At 37.2% G+C, this 22,610-nt stretch overlaps 1 protein-coding gene across 1 annotated transcript in view; it reads left to right on the top strand.

Moving 5' to 3' along the window:
* Positions 1-21,942, top strand: part of phex (phosphate regulating endopeptidase homolog, X-linked) — a 49,713-nt gene extending 27,771 nt beyond the window's left edge. Inside the window, exons 2-22 of the mRNA XM_022681606.2 lie at positions 1,274-1,821; positions 4,188-4,244; positions 6,970-7,131; positions 8,010-8,093; positions 8,703-8,929; positions 10,234-10,299; positions 10,393-10,509; positions 10,682-10,765; positions 12,883-13,025; positions 13,303-13,396; positions 13,527-13,655; positions 15,663-15,764; positions 16,728-16,805; positions 16,934-17,037; positions 17,127-17,185; positions 17,986-18,108; positions 18,866-18,996; positions 19,141-19,206; positions 19,309-19,413; positions 20,991-21,067; positions 21,183-21,942. Of these exons, the coding sequence (XP_022537327.1) occupies positions 1,698-1,821; positions 4,188-4,244; positions 6,970-7,131; positions 8,010-8,093; positions 8,703-8,929; positions 10,234-10,299; positions 10,393-10,509; positions 10,682-10,765; positions 12,883-13,025; positions 13,303-13,396; positions 13,527-13,655; positions 15,663-15,764; positions 16,728-16,805; positions 16,934-17,037; positions 17,127-17,185; positions 17,986-18,108; positions 18,866-18,996; positions 19,141-19,206; positions 19,309-19,413; positions 20,991-21,067; positions 21,183-21,285 (2,235 nt within the window). The 5' untranslated portion in view covers positions 1,274-1,697 and the 3' untranslated portion in view covers positions 21,286-21,942. The remainder of the gene's footprint in view (positions 1-1,273; positions 1,822-4,187; positions 4,245-6,969; positions 7,132-8,009; positions 8,094-8,702; positions 8,930-10,233; positions 10,300-10,392; positions 10,510-10,681; positions 10,766-12,882; positions 13,026-13,302; positions 13,397-13,526; positions 13,656-15,662; positions 15,765-16,727; positions 16,806-16,933; positions 17,038-17,126; positions 17,186-17,985; positions 18,109-18,865; positions 18,997-19,140; positions 19,207-19,308; positions 19,414-20,990; positions 21,068-21,182) is intronic.
* The last annotated feature ends 668 nt before the right edge of the window (positions 21,943-22,610 follow it).

Raw genomic sequence — 22,610 nt, 5'->3', positions numbered from 1 at the left:
TAATCTGTTGCCTTGTCTTGTTGTCTAGCTTTGTGTTGCTTTGCCTTGTCCTGTCTTTTTTTGCCTTGCCTTGCCTAGCCTAGTCCTGTCTTGCCTTGATATCAAGCCTTGCATTGCCTTGCCTTGTTGCCTAGCCTTGTCTTGTCTTGTCTTTTCTTGCCTTGCCTTGCCTAGACTTGCCCTGCCTTGCCTTGCTTTGCCTTGCCTTGTTTTGTCTTTCCATGCCTTACCATGCTTTACCTTGCCTTGTCTTACCTTGCCTTGAATAAGATAAAAACATAAATGTTGAATTCACTAAAGATTTAAAACTTTTGACAGTAATATTGTCTACCTTTTGTTATTGTAAGCACCCAAACTTTTACAGGGTTGTGTTTTTTACCAGGGTTTAGCAAGTTGTCACTGTTGGGCCCTTGTTCAAGGCCTTGTTTACTGATGGATGGGTTAAATGCAGATGCAGACCTTTATCTGTGTCCAAACAACACAAAGTTTGTTAATTAATCTTTTAATTAGTCTTTTCTTGTCTTGCCTTGATGTCTAGCCTAGCCTTCACTTGCCTTGCTTTGGCGTGCCTTGTTGTCTTGCCTTGTCTTGTCTTACCTTGTTGTCTAGCCTTGTCTTGTCTTTTCATGTCATGCGGTGCCTTGCTTTGCTTTGCCTTGTGTTGTCTTGCCTTGTCTGGCCTGGCCTTGCATAGGATAAAAAAACAAAAGTTGAATCCCCTAAAGATTCAAAACATTTGACTAGATTATGTACTATGTTTTGTTATTGTAAGCACTCAAACTTCTCAGGGCCAGAGCTCCTACTACTGAGAGTAGGAGAGCTCACAATGGTGTACCTTACAGAAGTTCTGCTTCTTTGTACGGCACTTATGACATATACATTCTGTTCCTTGTTCCAGACATGCGGGAAAAAAGGGAAGGTACTTGATTTAGCCTGAGGGTTAACTCATCATTATGTAGTTAGTGCTGAGTGGGCAGGTGCACGGGCATAGAGATCAGACACAGACCTGCAGCATAAACACACACAGACCACATTCAGCACACACACACACTCACAATCATCCCTCCCATGCAACTCGGCAGTGTATAATTAGGCCTGGTCGTTAGGAGCTCTAGTCATTCCATATAGTGTATGAAGAGGAGTTCTTCCTACTGCTGGTCTTTCAGTCTCTCTCTCTCTCTTTTTCTCCCTCGCTCTCTCTATCTCTCTCACCCCCTTCCTTCCTCCTCCCCTCCCCTTCTATTACTTTCCCTCCCTTTGCTCCTTTTCTCAGCCAGTGGCTCTGGAACACTCCTGACATGTGGAGAGAGAGAGAGGTGCTCTTCCCTTTTGGCCTGACCAGCTGAACTCCATGAGCCAGAGTAAAACTACACGACTAACCTGACATCTCCAAGAACCAAGACCAAGAAGTGACCTCAACAGACCCGGGGACATCCGCCCGTCCGTCCGTCCAGCCTGACAACCCCCCTTCCAGCACTCAGCCCCCCAAACTCAGCTGGCTGAGTCTTCTTCCACTGATCCGGGACCAGGGCTTGTTATCAGTCATCTCCGGGTGCCAGCAGAGGTGAAACCGGGCCACGGCCAGCAGGAGATAGAGGGAGAGATAAATAGAGGGACGGGGGGCTGTAGAGAGGAAAAGAAAGTGAGAGAGGGTTAAGAGAGAGCCAGTCGAGGTGCTGCTGAGCAAGTCCAGCAGTATGGAGATGGAGATACTAAGCGGAAGGGGCACCAAGCAGAGTGCGGCCCCCACGACCCTCATGAAAGCGGCCCTCACGGCGTCTGTGTGTCTCTGTCTAGCTCTGCTGATCACTGTCATTGCAGGTAAGTGCAATACACACACCCATACACATATAGAAACACACACACACACACATAAATTTGTATTTATATCATATTAGGACATGGGCTTCTACATATATTTATGCTGAAAAGCTGGATTGACATTGAAATTACATGTAAATACAAGTTATTGTGTGACAGATACATTATATACAGCATACATTGTCATAATGATGTAGTAATAATAAAAATGTGACATATATATATATATATATATATATATATATATATATATCATTAAAAATATAAATATACACGTGTACACACATACCTCTGTCTGTCTATGTATAGTACTACTGACCCATATATGCATGAGTGGTGTAAGTAGGTGTGTGTACTGTGTGTGTAAAAAGGCTGTCTCACATAAGAATATACAGTACATATACCGTAAGTATATAATGTAGTAAGAATTAGTACCTGTGTGTAGTGATGTCCCATACGTATGATATGTAAATACCTATATGTAATAATGATATGTTTCCCATATGAATTAAATACAGTGCATACATGTGTACATATGCACATATTGTTGCTGTTGTTTTTATGAATTTTTAGATTACTACATTATTTTAAATACATAAATTGTTCCTTACACTGTATCAATATTTGATGATGGATGTCCCGATAGACATTCCAAATTCTAAAATTACTTAAAATCTTTTTACATTGACTTTTCTTTAATTTTAAAAAGGTTTTACTGTATCTATCTCCTGGAAAGATGCTGTTTGGAGATACATATATTTTTTTTATTGCACATTGACACTTTATACACTATGTCCAAATGTTTGTGGACGCTACTAATAAATGCATTTAGCTGCTTTAAGTTGAACCCAGTACTGAGAATAATACTCTCCAGAGCAGGTAATTATGAACCTATTAACACATACTTTCTTTTAATTCATTTAATTTCAGAAGAAATTATGTTATTCTCCTTCCCAAAAGTTACAGCAAGTACAGCAAAATAAAAATATAAATATAAAAAGAATAATAAGAGACACTAAATGTACAAAACAACAAGGTCACAGATACAGACATATGTGAGACAAGATACACAAGACAATAGTGCAATAGTGATTGGGAGGGATTAAAGAGGGAATGATAGTGCAAGTCCAGTATATGTATACAGAAAGAAATGTCCCATATGTTTTAATGTAGATAGAATCTGCTATTTTACCCTAGTTTTCTTATTCATATAGTAATGTGCCTGAAAATAAGTATAAAAACAAGCCCACACAGTTCACACACTTCAGCTCCAACCATATAACCAGAGTTTGTCCGCTGTCCACTTACAACTCTGGAGTCATTTTTAGAAATGCAGAGATACACACACCAGTCTCTCACACACACACGTGGAACCAAGCTTCATGGGAAAAGTGCGTAGAGTCCCGCTGGCCACACTAGCTTCAGATGTGTGCTCGTGTGTGTGAGAGATTATTTTAGAAGCATATAAAGTTACACACACAGTTTCTCTTTGAGGGCTGTAATTACAGCAGGCCAGAGCAGTGCAGTGAAGTAAAGTGTATGCTTTTAGCAAACAATATCTTTCTTAGCCTTCACCATACACTATATCTCTTGGCTTGAGACGCTCAGGAGAGGAAAATAAAGTTGAAAGTGTGTATGTGACTCTGTGTGTGTGTGTGTGTATGTAGGGTATTTTGGTAAGGGTGGAATGCGCAGTGCTGTTAAATGTGAGGTTATTGTTCCTATTGTTTCTTGTTTTTCAAGGTTAACATATTTGTGGGGAAATTGCTGTGTAATTACAAACATTTCTGTCTGCACATATAATGTTGTCTCAAACATACACACACACACACACACTGTGCCACAGCTTTGCGAGGCTGAGCGTAATTAGGCTTGTTCATGCTGGGATAAGGCTCTGTAAACGAGTGGTGTTCTGGTTCATGCTGTGGTCATCTGCTGTCCAGTTGTGGAGTGGACTGTAAACAGTGCATTAGCCAGGCTGCAACAGTTTATTTAATCAAATACTAAGATATGCATGCATTAGAAGCAAATGCCAAGCAATACTGGACAAAATGTCTGTGCAAAATAACATATTTTTAAATGATTTTATATGTACATGTGTGTAGGTGTGTTTGGTTTCACTGGCCTTTTTAGTATGTGTGCAGTGTAGCATTAGGTCAGCACTGTCAGTGACATCCACACCCCGGACAGCTGACTAGAACATGGCATGGTGGGAGTTGCAGTCTGTGTGCAAACTGTGTGTTTGTGTGTGTGTGTGTGTGTGTGTGTGTGTGTGTGTGTGTGTGTGTGTAAGGCCTTGGCTTGGTTCAGGGCTTGGATGTGCTGTGTTCTGACAGTTTGACATATTTTTTTCTCTTCTCCTCTAGTCTCACAGAAATCAAGCAATGAAGAATTCTGCCTGACACCAGAGTGCATTGAAGCAGGTACACTCCTTCAGCCTGTGGTCACTTTCAGATTTACCTTCATACACACACATATATATATATATATCTGCTCTCATGTATGTTCTATATGGGTAAATATATGGCACTCAAACAAAGGTGTCTAAAGTACTCAGGTAGAAATATAGATACTAATGTTTAAAATACTTCTGTAGACGTTGAGGTATCAACTCAAGCTTATTACTCCAGTAAAAGTGTAAAAGTATTGGATTTAAAACTTTTACACTAAAAGCATAAAAGTAAAAGTAATGTAAGGAGAAAGAAAAATGCAGTTAGGATCAAAAGCTTAGGCTGCAACACAGAGTCCCATATTTAAAAACTTTTTCTTAAAGTCATAATGACTAAAATGTTATATTAAAATGTTAATGTGTTAATATGGCTCGAGTTCTAATGATTCTCTGCACACGTGTGCATGTGTGATGGATTGTATTTAAACTAATAGGGATTCGGAATGGTATATTCACTCTGGACAGAATTATTTTTCTTTGAAGAATGAAATGCTGAAATGAAAACAAGCTGAAAAATTTGAATTAGCAAGGCTATTTTTAAAATTCAAGGAGTAGAAAGTGCAGATACTTGTGTGAAAATGTAAAGAGTAAAAGTAAAAAATAATCTAAATAATAATTACTCCAGTACATTTATACTTAATTAAGGTAATGAAGTATTTGCACTTAGTAACTTGACACCTCTGGTAAAAAATAATCAGAGTTAATTGCATAATTACTTGTCACTTGTCATCCAAACCAGATTTGAAATCTGGCATGAGCTTCTTTAGTGTAGCTTTATGTAATTTATGAAAGTATGCCCCAAGTGTTTGGAAACCAAATTGTTTTGGGCTGTAACTAATATGGGAAAGGAGTAAATAATTTATGTTTTTTTAATGCGATCAAATAAAAACAAGCTGCAATGTAAAAAATGTCAATACATATTCAATACATACAAACTACAAGTGTAGTTTTGTAATGGTTTTTCCTTTCAAAATGAATAAAAAACTTGCATAAAAAACAAACATTGTTTAAGCCAAAGGTTTTACTTAAATTTTTACTTAAATTGTGTGGCGCAGTGGATAACACCCCATCCTGCCAGTGAGGAACCACATCATGTGGGATACTGGGGTTCAATTCCCACTCTAGGTGATTATGCTGTGCTACACTAATGCACTAATAATCCTTGGGCAAGACTCCTAACACTACACTTGCCCACCTCTTTCAATAAGATCAACAGCTAAATGCCATAACATGTAAAATGTCTTTGTTGGACACACTAAGCATACGAATCGGTGGAATGTCCCAAAACTGGAGCAGTTTAAAAACATATTTAAATATTTAGGGTAAAGCTGAAAGTATATTACAGATAGTAATGCTGGTATTATCCCTAATGCTGGTATTATCCCTATCCAAAGATGTTTTACCTTTAAACTTATTTTACATTGTACTTGACTATTGTAAGTCGCTTTGGACAAAAGCGTCTGCCAAATGTAATGTAATGTAATTAAATCAGCACTATTGGTCCAGTTATATACTTAATACAAGTCACAAACGCAAATGTCAATCCCCAGCCAACGCTCTGCAAACACGTAGTCCTGCAGTACAATTTCAGTGTTTGTTCTTATGTTCCTGTTTTGGTAAAACACCCAAGACTCACGGTGGGCAATACAGGACAAATCACAGTGTCTGTAAAAATGGTAGGATTGCCGCCATGACAGCTGACTGGAAAATGTAGTAAGTGTTTGCACTGAGTTATGAAATACGCTGTAACACATTTCTGAACTACGCACAAACCCAGTCTGCACAGCCTGAAGTGTCTACGTTTGCATCCTTGCGTGAAGTATGTTTCAGGTCTGAGTGTTAACACTGGCAGTGTTGATTTAACACTGGTACGGTGTGTACTGTGTAGAGGAATGATGCTATTATGCTGAAGAAAAAAGTGGTTCCATGAACTCAGACTGTCTGTCTCACCATTCAGCAATGCAGAGAGGTTTATCTGTGTTTTTTATAGAGTCCAGTGGTTGTTAGCAATGCTACACTAGCTTCTAGCATTAACATGTCTTAGCTGATCAGCTGCATTAACTATTAATTTCCTTCCCTATGTTCAGTAATAGATTTAACTTATCTGAGAATGGTGACACCACCTGTCAGAACACTGTCTTCATGATGCACTAGTTGCATTCAGCCACAGAACATAGATAGATAGATAGATAGATAGATAGATAGATAGATAGATAGATAGATAGATAGATAGATAGATAGATAGATAGATAGATAGATAGATAGGAATGCATAGGAATCTTCTGCAGTAGAGAATTTGGTAACATCATAAGGACAAACCATAAGAAGATCCAGCCCAGCAGTGACAACAGGAATGAGGAAAAGGTTTATTACAGGGATTCCCAATTTTGGTCCTGGAGATTTGCTATCAGAGTTAGTTAAAGAAGGCCTTTAGGGATGTTGAAAATTGAAAATTACACACAGGTGTGTTGGATTGGAACTTTCCATGGTGAGAGATCTGCGGGGCCAGGACTGGACACCCCTGGTTTACAGTATTAGGTAACAGTAATAAAAAAAAAAAAACATATAAAATCGCTTTTCAAACAGTCTACCCAGCCACAGTGGTCTAATTTTTTTTTTTTTTTAAGTTTGTAGTGATTTTATCTTTGCAGTCCACTGTATCAGACACCAAATCTTTTGTAATATGGTTGTTTCTGTAGCTGGATCCATCCTCAAGAAGATGGACATCACTGCCCAACCCTGTGATGACTTCTACCAGTATGCATGTGGAGGCTGGCTGAAGGAGAACCCCATTCCAGAAGATTTCTCCAGTTACGGGATCTATCCCTGGCTCAGACAGAATGTGGACCTCAAGCTAAAAGGTGAATTTAATATGTAGAACAATAAAATAATTTGTGTGTTCAAGTTACGTGTAAAACTAAAAATTTTTCATTGAACAGCATCGATATGCACAATAGTGTAATATTGGACAGTGTAAAGTAGTATGCGTAGGATCAGTTTCCTGGACAGGCATTAAGCCTAGTCGTAGACTGTCATAGACATTCAAAATGCTATATAGTTCAACTAGGCTAAATTTCCCATATGTCTAATTGTGTAATACTTGGCAGTCTAAAGCAGTCCACATATAGTGTAATACAGGACAATGTACAGTACTACACACATTGTAACACTACAGAAATAGTGTAACACTGGTCAGTGTAAGGCAGCACACAAAATGTAACACTGCCTAATAGTGAAATACTGGACAGTAGAACATATTATTTATATAATATATAATACTTGACAGTGTCAGGGCAGCAAACATAGGCTGATATTGAAAAGTATAAAAAGGAACACATAGTGTAACACTGGACCATATAAAAGAGTGTATGGGATGTAACACTGAACATTGTAAGGCAGGAAAAATAGTTTAATACAAAACAGTATTAAGCAGTGCACTTGGACAGTGTAAAGTAGTATACAGTACATTGTATTCAGTGTAATATTGGACATTGTAATGCCCTACATGCATGCATTAAAATAAATTTTACGACAGCTACATAAGAAAGCATTAGGGAAAAATAAGTGCACCCCCCTGCTGGGCCATAAGACAGATAATAAAGTTTTAGGTAAAATATTATATAAATACTGTATATTACTATTTATTTTGTTGATATTCTAAATGCATATTTATCAATTTATGTGAAATTCTGTATATTTCTAGATTACATACTGAAAATTTATGTTTTGTGTGTCTCAGAGCTGCTGGAACAGCCGACTACAGAAGCAGACCTAGAGGCTGTGAAGAAGGCCAAGGTGCTCTACCGTTCCTGCATGAACGAAAGTAAGTGCAGCAAACACAGCAACAATAAAATATTTAATAATAATATTATATATTATTAATAAATGTGCACATTTAAACACAAAGTGATTGTCAAGCCCTTGCAGAGATGAGACAAGCACAGATACAATAAAAAGCCTTTATTAAAATAGAGTAATCCAAATTCGTGGACAACATCAAGCAAGATCAGTACACGAAGGCCAATACAAAAGTTGGTAAACATACCAAGAATGGTGAGACATTCCAGTTCAATAACATGGCAGGGTAGTATATGAGAGCAAGGTCAAATCTGTTCCAAAATACAAAAATAGTCATAAACAGAGAAAACAATTTCGTGGGCAAGTCTTTTTTAAGAGGACAGAGCAGGTGAAATCAATATTCAGGTGCTTTGGGGAGTTACAGGGCAATGGAGTCCAGAGTTGGGCACCTTCAGTGCCAGGTGTAACATGTATTTGTTTAATGCAACATTGCACAATCTAGCCATTTCTATAGTATGTTTTGTGTAAGTTTTGTTTTGAGGAACAGTCTGCAACTGCAAGTGCACGTCTCATTTAAAGTTATACAGTGAGTTCAGAACGTGGCCTCAAGATGTTCTTTCTCACTTCCTTTCAGCTGCTCTGGAGCTGCTGGACGCTAAGCCGCTGCTGAAAGAGCTGAAGAAGCCTGAGTTCCGCTGGCCAGTTCTGGAAAATGCACTGGGCTTTGATGTGCGATGGGTCGCAGAAAAGTTCAACCTGTTGGAGACACTGGCCCAGATCCGCACCCAGCACAGCAAATCCGTCCTGATCCGTCTGTATGTGTCTCCGGACGACAAGAACTCACAGCGATACATCATTAAGGTGGGGCTTAGGCAGATAGAAATACTGAATCTGCAGTGTTGTGTGTGTTTTTTTCAACCAGTAGGATTTTTTGTAGATTTAATTTAAAAATAGTATACAAAAACAATCAAGATTACTGTATTGGATAATTAATAATTCTTATCTATTTTACTCCTAGTTGCTGAGTGAAAAGAATAAACTAGGCCAGGACTAGCCAGGACAAGGATCATGGAACTTAAATACAAGAATGTTTGGCCAAATATGTATTATAAGCAGGCCATGAAAGATGTAGCACAATTTGTAAATGATCATGGCATTGTTTCATTGTGAAAAGATTTTCTGATGATAAGCACATAAACTGTACAGTATATATTTTGGGTCATTACTTAGGCAGAGATGAAGGCACATAAACACTAATGGTAACAGCTGGCCACACAAACCCTATGTATTAAAGCAAATAATTGAAGAAAAAAAAAAGAATTATTTATATTGCAGAATTATTTACATCACCAGCTAAACAGCAATAGTAAAAGGCAAGGATGTGTTATATACTCATTTCCAGGATTACTTTTATTTGTAATAAAATTTAAAGCAATATGCCCTCAGAATTCATAATCAATGGCCGAAAATTACTTTAAAGTTCACTGAAAAAAAGCTGTGAACAACAAAATCAGGTCTTTGGAGATGCGCTGTATAGTACTAGCAGCAATGATACACTGTAGACATCATCACTGTCAGACAAAAAAAAATATTGTCATTTATGTATGACTCCTTAACAGAGGAAGGAAAAAAATCATCAGTCCCATTAAAACCACATTTGTCTTCATATAAAACATTCTATAGAATCTATAGAGGGATGTATGGGCGTGAATAACCTTCTTAGGTTTCAGAAAGCATTTACTTGGTGTGCATTTTTTTTTTTTTTAACAAATTGTTATCCACATCTTGTTTAAAAAAAGTGCGTCTGTGTTTCTGTCTGAGTAGTTTAAAGTGTGGAAAGATGAGAGAAGTGTGTTTCCTTCTTTATCTAATAGATTGTGCCACTGAGTGTTTATCAGGGACTGTGTAACAGAGTGTATCATGTTTTCTGCACTGATACAGTATCTTTTGAGGTATTAGGCCTTAAGGCATTGTTTATTTAGTTTTTATTTTTTTTTTTATTATATATAAATGGTGGTATTTTGTTGGTAATTTGGTAGTTTGCTTCAACCAAACAATGGTTTAGAAGGACTATAATGATTTAACTGAATCTAAAAAAATGGATAAGGTTGTATTGTATTGTCCTTTTGTATCATTTCTGTTGTTGTGTATTCCTCTGTTCTTAGTTTGATCAGGCGTCCTTGGTTTTGTCCAGAGAGGATTACAGCACCAACACCACTGAGGCGCAGGCTGTGAGTCTAATGCATCCACCTCATCATGATCTGCTCTAGCAGAGCTTCTTAGTAGGATAACCACAGGGTGTATCACTGTGTCTCACTGAGCAGAACCGAGAGGCTCTTCTGAGGCTTATGGTGGATGTGTCCGTCATGCTGGGAGCCGACGCAAAGACTGCTGAAGCCCAGATGAAGTCAGCGCTTAGCTTCGAGATGAAACTTGCTAAGGTGAAAAGCTCTTGTTTTTACTTTGTGGGCACTTCACTTAATGATAGAAGTGAAAGTGCTGAGGCTGGGTTTTGTTGGATCAGCAGCTTTGAGGTCTAAGACCTCATTAAGGTGCTTTTTTGGTTAAATGAACAACTACAAATGAAGGGCTGTGTCTTCTTCCTGTCTTTAGATAATGATCCCCTTTGAGAACCGGACCAGTGAAAACATGTATAACAAATACAGCCTGTCTAAACTGCAGCGCACAATCCCAGAGGTGAGACCCCTACACCCTTACACAACTAACAACAGTGTCTGTAATCTGCTATAAGCCTGATATTACTTGTATTATTTAGGAAAATAAAGTATGGTTTGATCTGATAATGAAAATATTTTGGTACCTTTATAAAGGGTTTATAAATGGTTTACAATTAGTTTATTAATGGTTACTAATTAGGTTGTAAATGCCTTAAAATCATTAATAATCAATTATAACACATACATCGAAAGGGCCACAATATAGATGGCTGTGGGTTCACTATTTAACAAACAACAGGTCATTGTTGCCCTTTCTATGTATGTGTTATAACTGATTATTAATTATTTTTAAGTCATTTACAACCTAATTAGTAACCATTTATAAACCCTTTATAAAGGTTGTCATATTTTAAAGTGGTACCAAGGTTTTAAACAACTTTTATATGGTTACATACAAGCACTATTTCACATTTGCACTATACCTCTTTATATATCTTCTCAATGACACTAGTAACTTTTAATAAGAGGGACTGATTCTGATTCTAATTCTACTCCTCTAAGTAGACTCTTAAAAATAAAGGTGCTCCAAAAGATTCTTTGAGCAGTGCCACATAATCAACAGCAACTGCCTGTGAAACATGGTTACAAACATGCTTATCCTATGGCATCAAACAAAGAACCATTTATTAAAAATTATTTAAAAGTGTAGGTCATGTTATGATTGCACCAATTTAGCAGTATTACATTTACTTCCAGTGCTTGATTTTATTCTATTTATGGTACCTTTAGCTTAAACAATGACACTACAGCCTAATTGAAGAAGCCTGTAAGCTAAAGTAAATCAGTAACACAAAAATAGCCTCTTATGTACAGGGCTTTTAATATCAGTAATTTTTAATATACACACATAATTTAATAACAAAAAAAAATAAAGTATGCACATTCCTGAGATCCTGTTGGTGAAGGGTCCATGCCAGTTTCCTCACTTTCAATTCAGCACACAAACTGTATTCTGTTTACAAGATTGACCAAATGTATTTTTCTATTTAAAAAAAAAAAGAGACACTGGGGTCACATGGGTATTCACAGTGATTAGAACATTGTGGCTGGGGGACATTCGAGTATGATTAGGTTTTAAGACACTGACAGTCTTTGTATTTGTGAGGGAGAAGAATACCCCTAAAACCATGAAACTGTATCAGTGAACTTGAATACATACATAATTACTCATTAAGCCTTAATACCATTTATGACCAAATAATCTCCTTTTAGTTTAACTCAAAAGAGTTTTATTTTACCACATTTTACATAACTGTATATATGCATAGATACTGATTAGAATATATTTGGAGTATATTTCAAAATATTTGGTCTCACTTTACTTAGATGGTCCATTATGGATGCCCCACAGATGCTCAACTAACATTCAACCTGAAAATCTATTAAATTCAACTTAACTTTCAGCTGAATGTAAATGACTCTCAGTAGAACCGAACCCTAATGCTATCCATAACTTAAACCCTGAATCAACCCTAAAACCTCATCTTAATCCTACTATTAGCCTAAAACATAGATAAAACCCTTAAATTAACTTAAATGCACTGTTCTGTTGCATTTGATTTACAGTACGTTTTATGTTAGTTGAGCATCTATTAGGCATCAACAGTGGATGATCTGAGTAAAGTGTTACCGCATGTTTGGTGCATTTTTCATCACTTCATCACTTTTCAACACATTTTTCATCTGTGATATAAGCATTTAGGCCTTTTAGGTGGTGGTCATGTGATTATGGTGGGAAGCAGTTGAACCAATGGTTGATGTAGCTGCAGGTACATGTAGACCAATAGAGATGGAGAGAAGGGAGGACTTAAGCAGTCAATTTAGAAATTCACAATCCAGATTTTTCATATACTAGATGGAGGACATAATATGCACAACCTAGTATGAAAATGTAATTGTCGTCAGGTATAATTAGAACAATATTTATCTCCAAATTGTATCCAAACCATATTATTAATAGGTATAAATGAACAAATGTAAACCTAAAAGTAGCAGGTTTCCTTCGGTCTCCTTTTCATTTCCTTTTCTGCTTCCTTTTCCCTATATTTCCCTTTATTTCTCTCTTTCTCTCTGCAGTTTAACTGGCTGAGTTTTGTTAGAGCAACGATCGACTCTAAGCTGTATCCAGATTTGTCCATCTCTTCCTCGGAGAGCGTTATAGTGCGTGCTCCTCAGTACATGAAGGACCTCATTAAGCTCCTCAATGCCACTGACAGCAGGTAACCATCAGAGCCAGAAATGACACAAACCAGACACACAGACCCCATCAATTAGTACATTAAAGCCAGCCACCTCTCCTAGTGTGCTAATGCACTTTTATTGGTGTGTGCATGTGTGTGCTTGTACTGGATATATAGCTCATCTGTCTTGTAATTTTTTATTACTGTCCTGTTTTCTGAACCAGAACACAGCCTAATATAGTTACCATTCATTTAATTTAGTTTTAGATAATAATTTAATCCTCTAATTTCACTCCTCCTGCCCTTCTGGTTTCAGAACAGTGGCCAACTATGTGGTGTGGAGGTCAGTCCTGTCTAGAGTCACCACGCTTAGCAGACGCTTCCTCTACAGATACCTGGACTTTGCTAGAGTGAGTATCGCCTTACAAATTGGGGATTATTGAAGCTTCGAAGTCGCTGTTTTCTGTAGTGTTGCAGATGATCTAAAATCACTGATTTTGACTGTAGCTCAAAGCAATGATGATCTGCTGTTCCCTTCAGGTCACAACAGGAACCACCTCCCTCACGCCTCGCTGGGATAAGTGTGTGAATTACGTGGAGGGAACACTTATGTACGTCACCGGACGCCTGTTTGTTGATAAGCACTTTCAGGAGGACAAGAAACACATGGTAGTCCTTTCTCACTCCCTCACTAATCCTTACTCACACCATCTCTAATGCTTTAGCCATTCACTCATTCATTTGTTCAGTCAGCCAGGCCATAGCTAGCTCACACTTGTACGATTGACTCACACAATCATACTGACTGATTCACTCATTCACACATTAAACCATGCTGGTCCTGATTTACTTACTCACCCACTCATTTACTCTATCATTTACTTATACTCATCTGTTCACTCATTCACTGACTTATAATCACCCACTCGTCCATTCACTTACTGACTTACAAATACTCTCAAATTACTCATCCTAATCCCTTAATTCACTTACTCATTCTCACCAATTCATTCACTCTCTCAAAAACGTCCACTCAGCTATTCATTTGCTCCCTCACGTATTTTTACTCAGTTCATTCATTCATCCATTCGTTCATTCATTCACTCACTTGCTTAATGACTTATACTTACCCATTCATTAATGTATTCATTCATTCACTTACTCATACTCTCAAATTCACAGATTCACTCTTTTACTCACATTGAATCATTAACTTACTCATACTCATCGATTCATTCACTCTCTCAATAAATTCCTCTCAGCTATTCATTCATTTACTCACTTGTTATTCACTCACTTACTTATTTATGCTCAGTTCATTCATTCATTAGTTCATTCATTCACTTCCTTAATGGCTTGTACTCACCCATTCATTAATACATTCACTCATTCATTCATTCATTCAGTTACTCATACTCTCATTTTCACTGATTTACCCTCTAACTCATCCTAATTCATTAATTTACTTACTCATATTCACCAATCCATTCACTCAATAACTTTCACTCAGCTATTCATTTATTTACTCACTTGTTTATACTTACATGTTAATTTAACTCACTCAATCATTTATAATTAATATTATGTATTTAATTTATTCATTCCTTCAATTACTTGCTTAATGACTTATACTCACCCATTCATTCATTTACATAATCATACTCACCTATTTATTCACTCACTCAGCAACTCATAGTCACACATTAATTATTCCCCCTTTATATATACTGATCATTCATTCATTTACTGTCCCAATAACTTATACTCCCTTATTCATTCACTAACTCTCTCAATAACAAACACTCCCCTATTTACTCACTGATTTATACTCATTTATTCATTTATTTATTCACTTAGTCACTCAATTACAATCTTACTAATTCATTCATTATCTCACTTACTTAATTAAATACTTACCAATTCATTACTAACCAATCTTACTCTGTTATTTGCTTATACTCACCCATGCATACACACTTGCTCACTCAGAAATGCTTTGAATATTTGGAGACTCTGATGTAAGAATGGACATTATGGATTATCAAGAAACTGCCCTACTCATACTCACCTATTCACACTCATTCATTTAGTCACTCATTCGAATGCTTACTTTTGAAATTGTTTAACTTGTTTCAGATCATTTTCTTTTCTTTCAAACACTTTTTAAACAAAGCAAAGACATTATAACATGCAAAGAAGAAATGGCTCACACCTAACGTGTGATCACTCCTTTCCAAGAAAATCAGTTATGAAAAAAGATCCCATTGTATCAAGTGTGGGTGGATAACATGTCTCTGGATGATTTACAGTTGAAGTGGTCCTGATAAAATCATTTAATCAGAGTTCATCTATCTGTTCTCAATCTCCTCACTCTGTCAAACATGAGATGAGTTCAAGTTTACATTGTCGTATGTTTTCTATAGCGCTGCTTCAACTTCTTCTTCTGTCTCCATCTTGTGGATTAGATACAGAATTACAGTAGGACGTTTGTACAGTTAGATCAGTACAGTCAGTAAGAAGTGTTAGCCTTCTTAAAAGCATCTTAGTTTCAAAATCATCTTAACTAGTAGACTGTTCAATTAACAAATCACCATTTGCTGGGATGCTTCAAGGAATTCAGGAAATTCAGGAAAAAATGCTTTGCTCATGTTGTTGTGTCTGTTTGTGCTTGTGGAGATGGAGGAGCTGGTGGAGGGCATTCGGTGGGCCTTCATTGACATGCTGGAGAAAGAGAACGACTGGATGGATGCAGAAACTAAGAAAAAAGCAGTAGAGAAGGTGAGTGAATGTAGATTTTGATTTCAGAAATTGAAACTAAACAAAACAATGTTTAAGTGTTGTTTTTTATTTATAACACTGGAAACAGCATGCAGGATATTTAAACACTATATCAATATATCCAGTTTTCAACTGTGCATCTAAGAAAACTGCACTGGATGGTGTTTCAGACAGAAATAAGGGTATCATGCCATTTTCATAATAATATTTATACAACATCTCTGTCAATTATCATCCCTCCAGAAACCACATACCTTCAACATAAATAACCCATGCATGTTATATTTGTGTGTTTGTTTGTTTTTTTCATAAATTACACACAGAGGGTAACCTGCATAGTGGGTGCAAATTAAAGCTCTGGAAAAAACAAGAGACCACTTCAGTTTCTAAATCAGTTTTTCTGATTTTGCTAATTTTTTGTTTGAGTAAAATGAACATTGTTTTAGTCTATAAACTACAGACAACATTTCTCCCGAATTCCAAATATAGATTCCAAACAAAAGCTTTCAGACTTTAAATAATGCAAATAAAACAAGCTCATATTCATAAAGTTTTGGGTTCAGAAATTAATATTTGGTGGAGTAACTCTAGTTTTTAATCACATTTCTTATGCATCTTGACATGTTCTCCTCCACCAGTCTTACACACTGCTTTTGAATAACTATATGCCACTCCTGGTGCAAAAATCCAAGCAGTTCAGTTTGATGGCTTGTGATCATCCATCTTCCTCTTGATTATATTCCAGAGGTTTTCAATTTGGTAAAATCAAAGAAACTCATCATTTTAAGTGGTCTCTTATTTTTTTTCCAGAGCTGTATATATACTACGGTCATTTTAATCTTTATCTTTTATCTTTTTATCTTTAAAATAGTCTTGGATATATTAATATTTACAATACATTACCCAGTCCTATGTGTGAAATTTCCTGCAATCTGTGCATAACCCTTCTTTTTTTTAAACCAGGCTCATGCAGTGCTGGCTAAAGTGGGCTACCCAGAATTCATTCTGAACGATACCTACATTAATGAGGACATTAAACGGGTATGCGAGCTTCCATATGCTAGACTAATGTTCTCTGATTTACCTCTTATGTGCCACATTGGCAGATCATGTTCTGTTATTATTGCCACATTTGTATATTTGGCTCTTTCTCTGTTTCTTCTGCACAGCTGTCCTTCTCAGAGAAAGACTACTTTGGGAATGTGATGCAGACGCTGCAGTTTGTGGCGCAGGCAGATATCGGCTGGCTCAGGAAGAGCGTGCCTCGCACAGAGTGAGTTCAGTGACACATCATTCCAGTATAATGGGGAGAAAAAACAGTGAGTCGGCAAAAATGCTAAATTCTCTCTTCTTCTCATTCAGGTGGTTCACCAGCCCCACGACTGTCAACGCCTTCTACAGCTCCTCCACCAATCAGATCAGTAAGATCAGCTCAAAAATGAAGAGTGACTGTGTTATGTTATGACCTTTTTTTGATATATATTTTTGTTGTTCTATTTGTTCTATTGTTCTGTTTGTGTGGATTGCTGCTCTTTGTGATTTTTCCAATAAATATACAGTATTTGTTTTAGTAAACAACTTAAAGAGCAAGTTAAATACTGGAAACACCTAACTTTTACTTTACTTTCCATTCAATGGCCACTTTATTAGAAAAAAACTTAACCATTGCTGAAAAAAACTAAATCTAAGCAAGTGAAATTACCTAATTTTAAGGTAATAAATGATATTTTTTCTGATGAGGTTTTGTCTTACTAAGCAATGTAAGATTGTGTTGCTTATTTTACGTATTTTATAAACAACAACCTTAATCAGTCTCTCTTAAAATCTTATTTTAAGTCGTTTGAACACTTTTGTCAAAAATGTAAGATAAAAAATATATTTGAACTTGTTTAAGTCTTATTTTAAGAATTTTTACATTTTGAGATTGCTTATTTAAAAATCATCTTTCTATGAAAGGTTTGCTTCCCCATTTTCACAATAATTTTTTCTTAATATAAGCGATACATCTCAACTTTTATATATTTCTTTTTCAATATATTTTTTGTAGTGTGTACTTCACCTTACTGGCCACTTTATTAAAAAACACTTACCTTATGCTTCCACTAAATGACCAGTTTATATATTAATTACCAGATTAAAACACCAACCTTGTGTGTCCAGTGCTTTAACATGTCTAACAAGAATGGGAATGATTTTAATAAATATGTTTGTGTTTTTTCAGGATTTCCAGCAGGAGAGCTTCAGAAACCATTCTTTTGGGGATTGGACTACCCCAGATCATTAAGTTATGGGGCAATCGGTGTAATTGTTGGACATGAGCTCACTCATGGTTTTGACAACAATGGTAAGACATTATGTGTTTTGTATATATTTGACTAGTTATATAAGTTTATTAAATGGGATCTAACATTTTTTAAATTAATTAGTTTATTATTTGCTTGCATTCAGGTTCAGTTTATGATCAGGCAACACATTTAATAACAGTTTTCTTCTTCAGTTCACAACAGGAGAGGCCAGGCTTAGATTGCTAACAACAACTGGACAAATTCAGGACAATATCTTATTTTATATGCTTCAAAATGTTAACACAAGAAAATATTCCTAAATTAATGTGAAAAGACGCTTTTTTTCATATTTAATTAAACATAAAAAAAAGATTTTTTTTCACATATAGTATCCTTTTTTGTAGTCTAGTCCACATTTGAAGTGCTAGCTACATAAGTGAAGATTAGCATGTAATCATACCATGTTTAATTAAAATGAGAGTCTTACTAATTTATCTCTGTGGAGAAGTTTTCTTTTTTATAAATAACTTTTTAAAGTAAGTTATTTTAAGCAGATTCAGTGGCATTATGTTTGTTAGCACTGTTAGCCTAGTTTAGCTCATTCTAATTTAAAAGTATAGCAAACTTCAGATCATTAGAAATCTGAAATGTTATCAATAAAATGTGTATTAATAGCTGACTGGCTGTATTCTAAGTATTCATGTTCATGTTTTGTTAATTTTGCGTTGAACTTGTGCTAAATGTCCTATGTGTAAAAAGTTGTCCCATGTAAAAAAAAAGCTCCATTGACACGCTGCTGTTTGGGTGCTTTCTCAGGCCGGAAATATGACAAAGATGGGAATCTGGGCCAGTGGTGGAGCAACGCATCAGTCACTTCCTTCACTGACAAGACGCAGTGCATGATTAATCAATACAACAACTACCACTGGAAAGAGGCGGGACTAAACGTACAGTTGTCACCGCCCACAACACTCCTATTAACCTACCCACTTTCACTAGTAGAGAAACACTGGTCTGTGGGAATAGCAGGGTAGCTGCAGCCTTCATACTGTTAACATCCTCTCAAACGTTCTCTCCATGTTTATTCACAGGTCAGGGGGAACAGGACCTTGGCCGAGAACATAGCTGACAATGGTGGCATGCGAGAAGCATTCAGGGTACCTTTCTGAGTCCAAACAACTGATTTATTCTGTACTGTTTTGAGGAAATACTTGGACAGTAGTGATGTTTGAGATGTAACTGTTCTGGATGATTCTCAGGCCTACAGGAGGTGGATTGAGAAGGAAAGGTCGGGGGTAGAGGAGCCATCATTGCCAGGAATCAGTCTCACCAACAATCAACTGTTCTTCATTAGCTATGCTCACGTGAGTCACTCACTGCTCATTCCACCTTTAATCAATTATCAAATAGCAGAATTAATGTTAGCCATTACGTCACACATGCATTTATTTAAACATACACAGCTCACCCTTGCAACCCAGTCCAGTGCATTAATATTATTATCATTAGCATTCGCTGCTGCTGCCAAGTCAGCATGCACAGAGGCACACCAATATAGCAGTGGTGTGCAGTGAGGCCCTTCTAACCCTTCAGAGGGGTGACAATAAGTGCATGTAAATAATTACATAATTTTTAATCAGGAAATATATATTATAGTTATTGTAAGTGTATGGACTTTTTTTAAATTAACTACAAAAAAACTGCAACTAATTCAAAGCATTAGTCTGTGTTTTTCAGTTGCTATAGGACTCTTATATGACTGACAGCGGTACTGACCAATCAAAGCTTTTTAAAATGGCGCGGACCCTTCTCCTGATTTTGAGAAAGGGTGTAGTAATGAGTCAAATGACAATCTAACCAATCAGGGGTTCGCGCTGATTAGTCGTAAAACAGCGTGCATGCTGGATTATTTCAGTAGTTAGCTAACTATCACGGAATTGTGACTGCAAATCAGACAGATATGGTGTCACATCATATTAAATAGCCTTTTTAGAGGCTGTTCTTCAATGTGAAACTGATCCACAATAATAGGCTGCCTGACTGGTGAGTTTTTGTGTGTACTTAATGTTTTGGCTGCTCTGGCGTACTGTTGTCATTTTTTTGTTTTACAACATTTTGTGGTTTGTAGCTGTATATGTGGGCTGTTTATGTGTATTAAGTTCATATAACTCAGTCAAGACAGAGAATATGTAGTTATTGTATTGTTTATCTACATGTCGCTTGATGGGCAGCCGGGGAGGTGGTGCTGGGTGCAGGGGGGGGGGATTTGATTTGCAGAAGGGATACCCACTATATTCACTGCACGCCACTGCAATATAGGTGTGGCATAAGTGTATCAGACACAGCAGTGCTGCTGGAGTTTTTAAACACTGTGTTTACTCACTGTCCACTTTAGTAGGGACTCTTTCCAAGCTGCTCTACCTTATAGATGTAGACAAAAGTTCATCTGTTGCTGTACTGTTAGTAATCCTCTAGTCCTTCATCAGTGCTCACAGGATAGAATCCAAAGGATGCTGCGCACAGCACACGCAGTGACACTGAGATGTTTAAAAACTGTGACAGCACTGCTGTATCTGTTGTAATCGTGCCAGAAGAGCACACACTAGCATACCATCACCATACCAGTGTCACTGCAGTGCTGAAAATGACCCATAACCCAAAATATACCTGCACTGTGGTGATCCTGGGGGTCCTCAGTCCCCTTATAGAACTGGCCCTGGTCCTAAACATTGAAGAGCAGCGTGAAATGAGGATAATGAAGAATGCAAAGAACTACAATCTGTAATTATAGAACTACAAAGTGCTCCCCCAAATTACCTGTGGAGCCTCAACATGGATAATGGGTTTAGAAACAATGAGGTGTTCATAATGCTATGCTTGATCAGTGTATATTTATTTTATATTATATTAAAGGCATCGTACTCGTGTGTATGTTTTTCAGGTGCGCTGTAATTCCTACAGACCAGAGGCGGCCAGAGACCAGGTTCTGAACGGGGCTCACAGCCCTCCAAAGTACAGGTGAGTCTCCTACAGACACAGCTCATTTGCATCCACCTCCTTCTTCTTCTATTCATCACTGTCACCACCCGCACCATGCCCGTCACTCACTCTGCTCTTGTTGCCATGGTGAAAGGGTTATTGGGGCGATGAGTAACTACGAGGAGTTCCGCAAAGCCTTCAGCTGCCCCGAGACGTCCATCATGAACAGGGGGGCGGGGTCCTGCCGGGTGTGGTAGTGCTGGAGACTGGAGAACTTCATGAACATGGTCCAAACCTCAAGCCTCATCCCGGGTCACCTCATTCGACCTCGGGGACGGCACTTACTGACACTGCCCACCCATCCCATCCCGGACCGCCGTGCCTGCGGTCCTCTTCAACTGGAACACTGATTAGACACCCTCACAGCTTGAACTCACTAACACACGCTGCGAGCGTCAGTCCACTGACCATTTGCTCTCTTGTTGCTGTCTGGCCTTCAGCTTTCAGAAGGCTCAAACCACAGTTGCGGGTACTTGCTTTTACCCCGAATGATCCGCAGCCAGATTTGGTTTGGTTTTTATATTTTTCAAAACACAACAATACAGTGTAAATGAGAGGGACATCACTTCCTCGCTTTACATCACTCTAAATAAATGACTTCTATGACAATTTAGTACCTCCCCCGTTTCTCTAATGGAAGTCTGTATGGGGTCCATTACTGCTTGTACAATTGCGGTTAGGATAGCATTGTTTGAGTATCAGAATAAGAGATATTTTTTAGCCTTTTTTGAAATCCAAAATCAAGGCAATTTTAAATGTGATGTAAATTTGTTGAAAAAATGTTATTCTTTAAGTATGGAAGCACTGTATCTTTTGCGTGTACTGACTGTAATATAGTAAAACATTCTTGTTCATCATGTTGTCCTGTTTGTCTTATTTGAATGCAATTTGAGTTGCCTTTTTAGAAAAAAAGTGTTATCTGTGAAGTAAGTGTTTATTAGCTCAGTAAAACACTAGCGTTACAATAAATACAAACAGCAATTTTACAAAAAGCGGAGCTTTTACAGCATCGTTTTCCTTAAAACATCTTCTAATCTCTCTTTATCTGAGTTTAATAGAGTTATTTCTAATTCTCATCATATCAACACCTGTTTTGGTAAATTGGTAAATTTGGTAAATCAGGTGAGCTGCTGATGGAACTGAACATATACACATGCTGGCTGAGGAGCATCCAGGAGAAATCTGGAACTACACTTTGTTCTTCACCTTTGCTCACAGGATGTAACATACTTAGTTAAAAAATACAGACAACATTTCTCCCAAATTCCCCCCAAAAAAGAAATTGTCATTTAGAGCATTTATTGAATGAGAAATGGCTGAAATAACAAAAAAAAGATGTTTTAAGAGTTCAGAAATCAATTTTAAAGCATCTTGGCATATTCTCCTTCACCAGTCTTACTCACTGCTTTTGGATAACTTTATGCCACTCCTGGTGCAAACATTCAAGCAGTTCAGCTTGGTTTGATGGCTTCTAATCATCCATATTCCTCTTGATTATATTCCAGAGGTTTTCAATTTGGCA

Source organism: Astyanax mexicanus, chromosome 1 (assembly GCF_023375975.1).
Source record: "Astyanax mexicanus isolate ESR-SI-001 chromosome 1, AstMex3_surface, whole genome shotgun sequence".
NCBI lineage: Eukaryota > Metazoa > Chordata > Actinopteri > Characiformes > Acestrorhamphidae > Astyanax > Astyanax mexicanus.
Note: the sequence above shows the minus strand (reverse complement) of the source record. Positions and strands in the feature narration are given on the sequence as shown.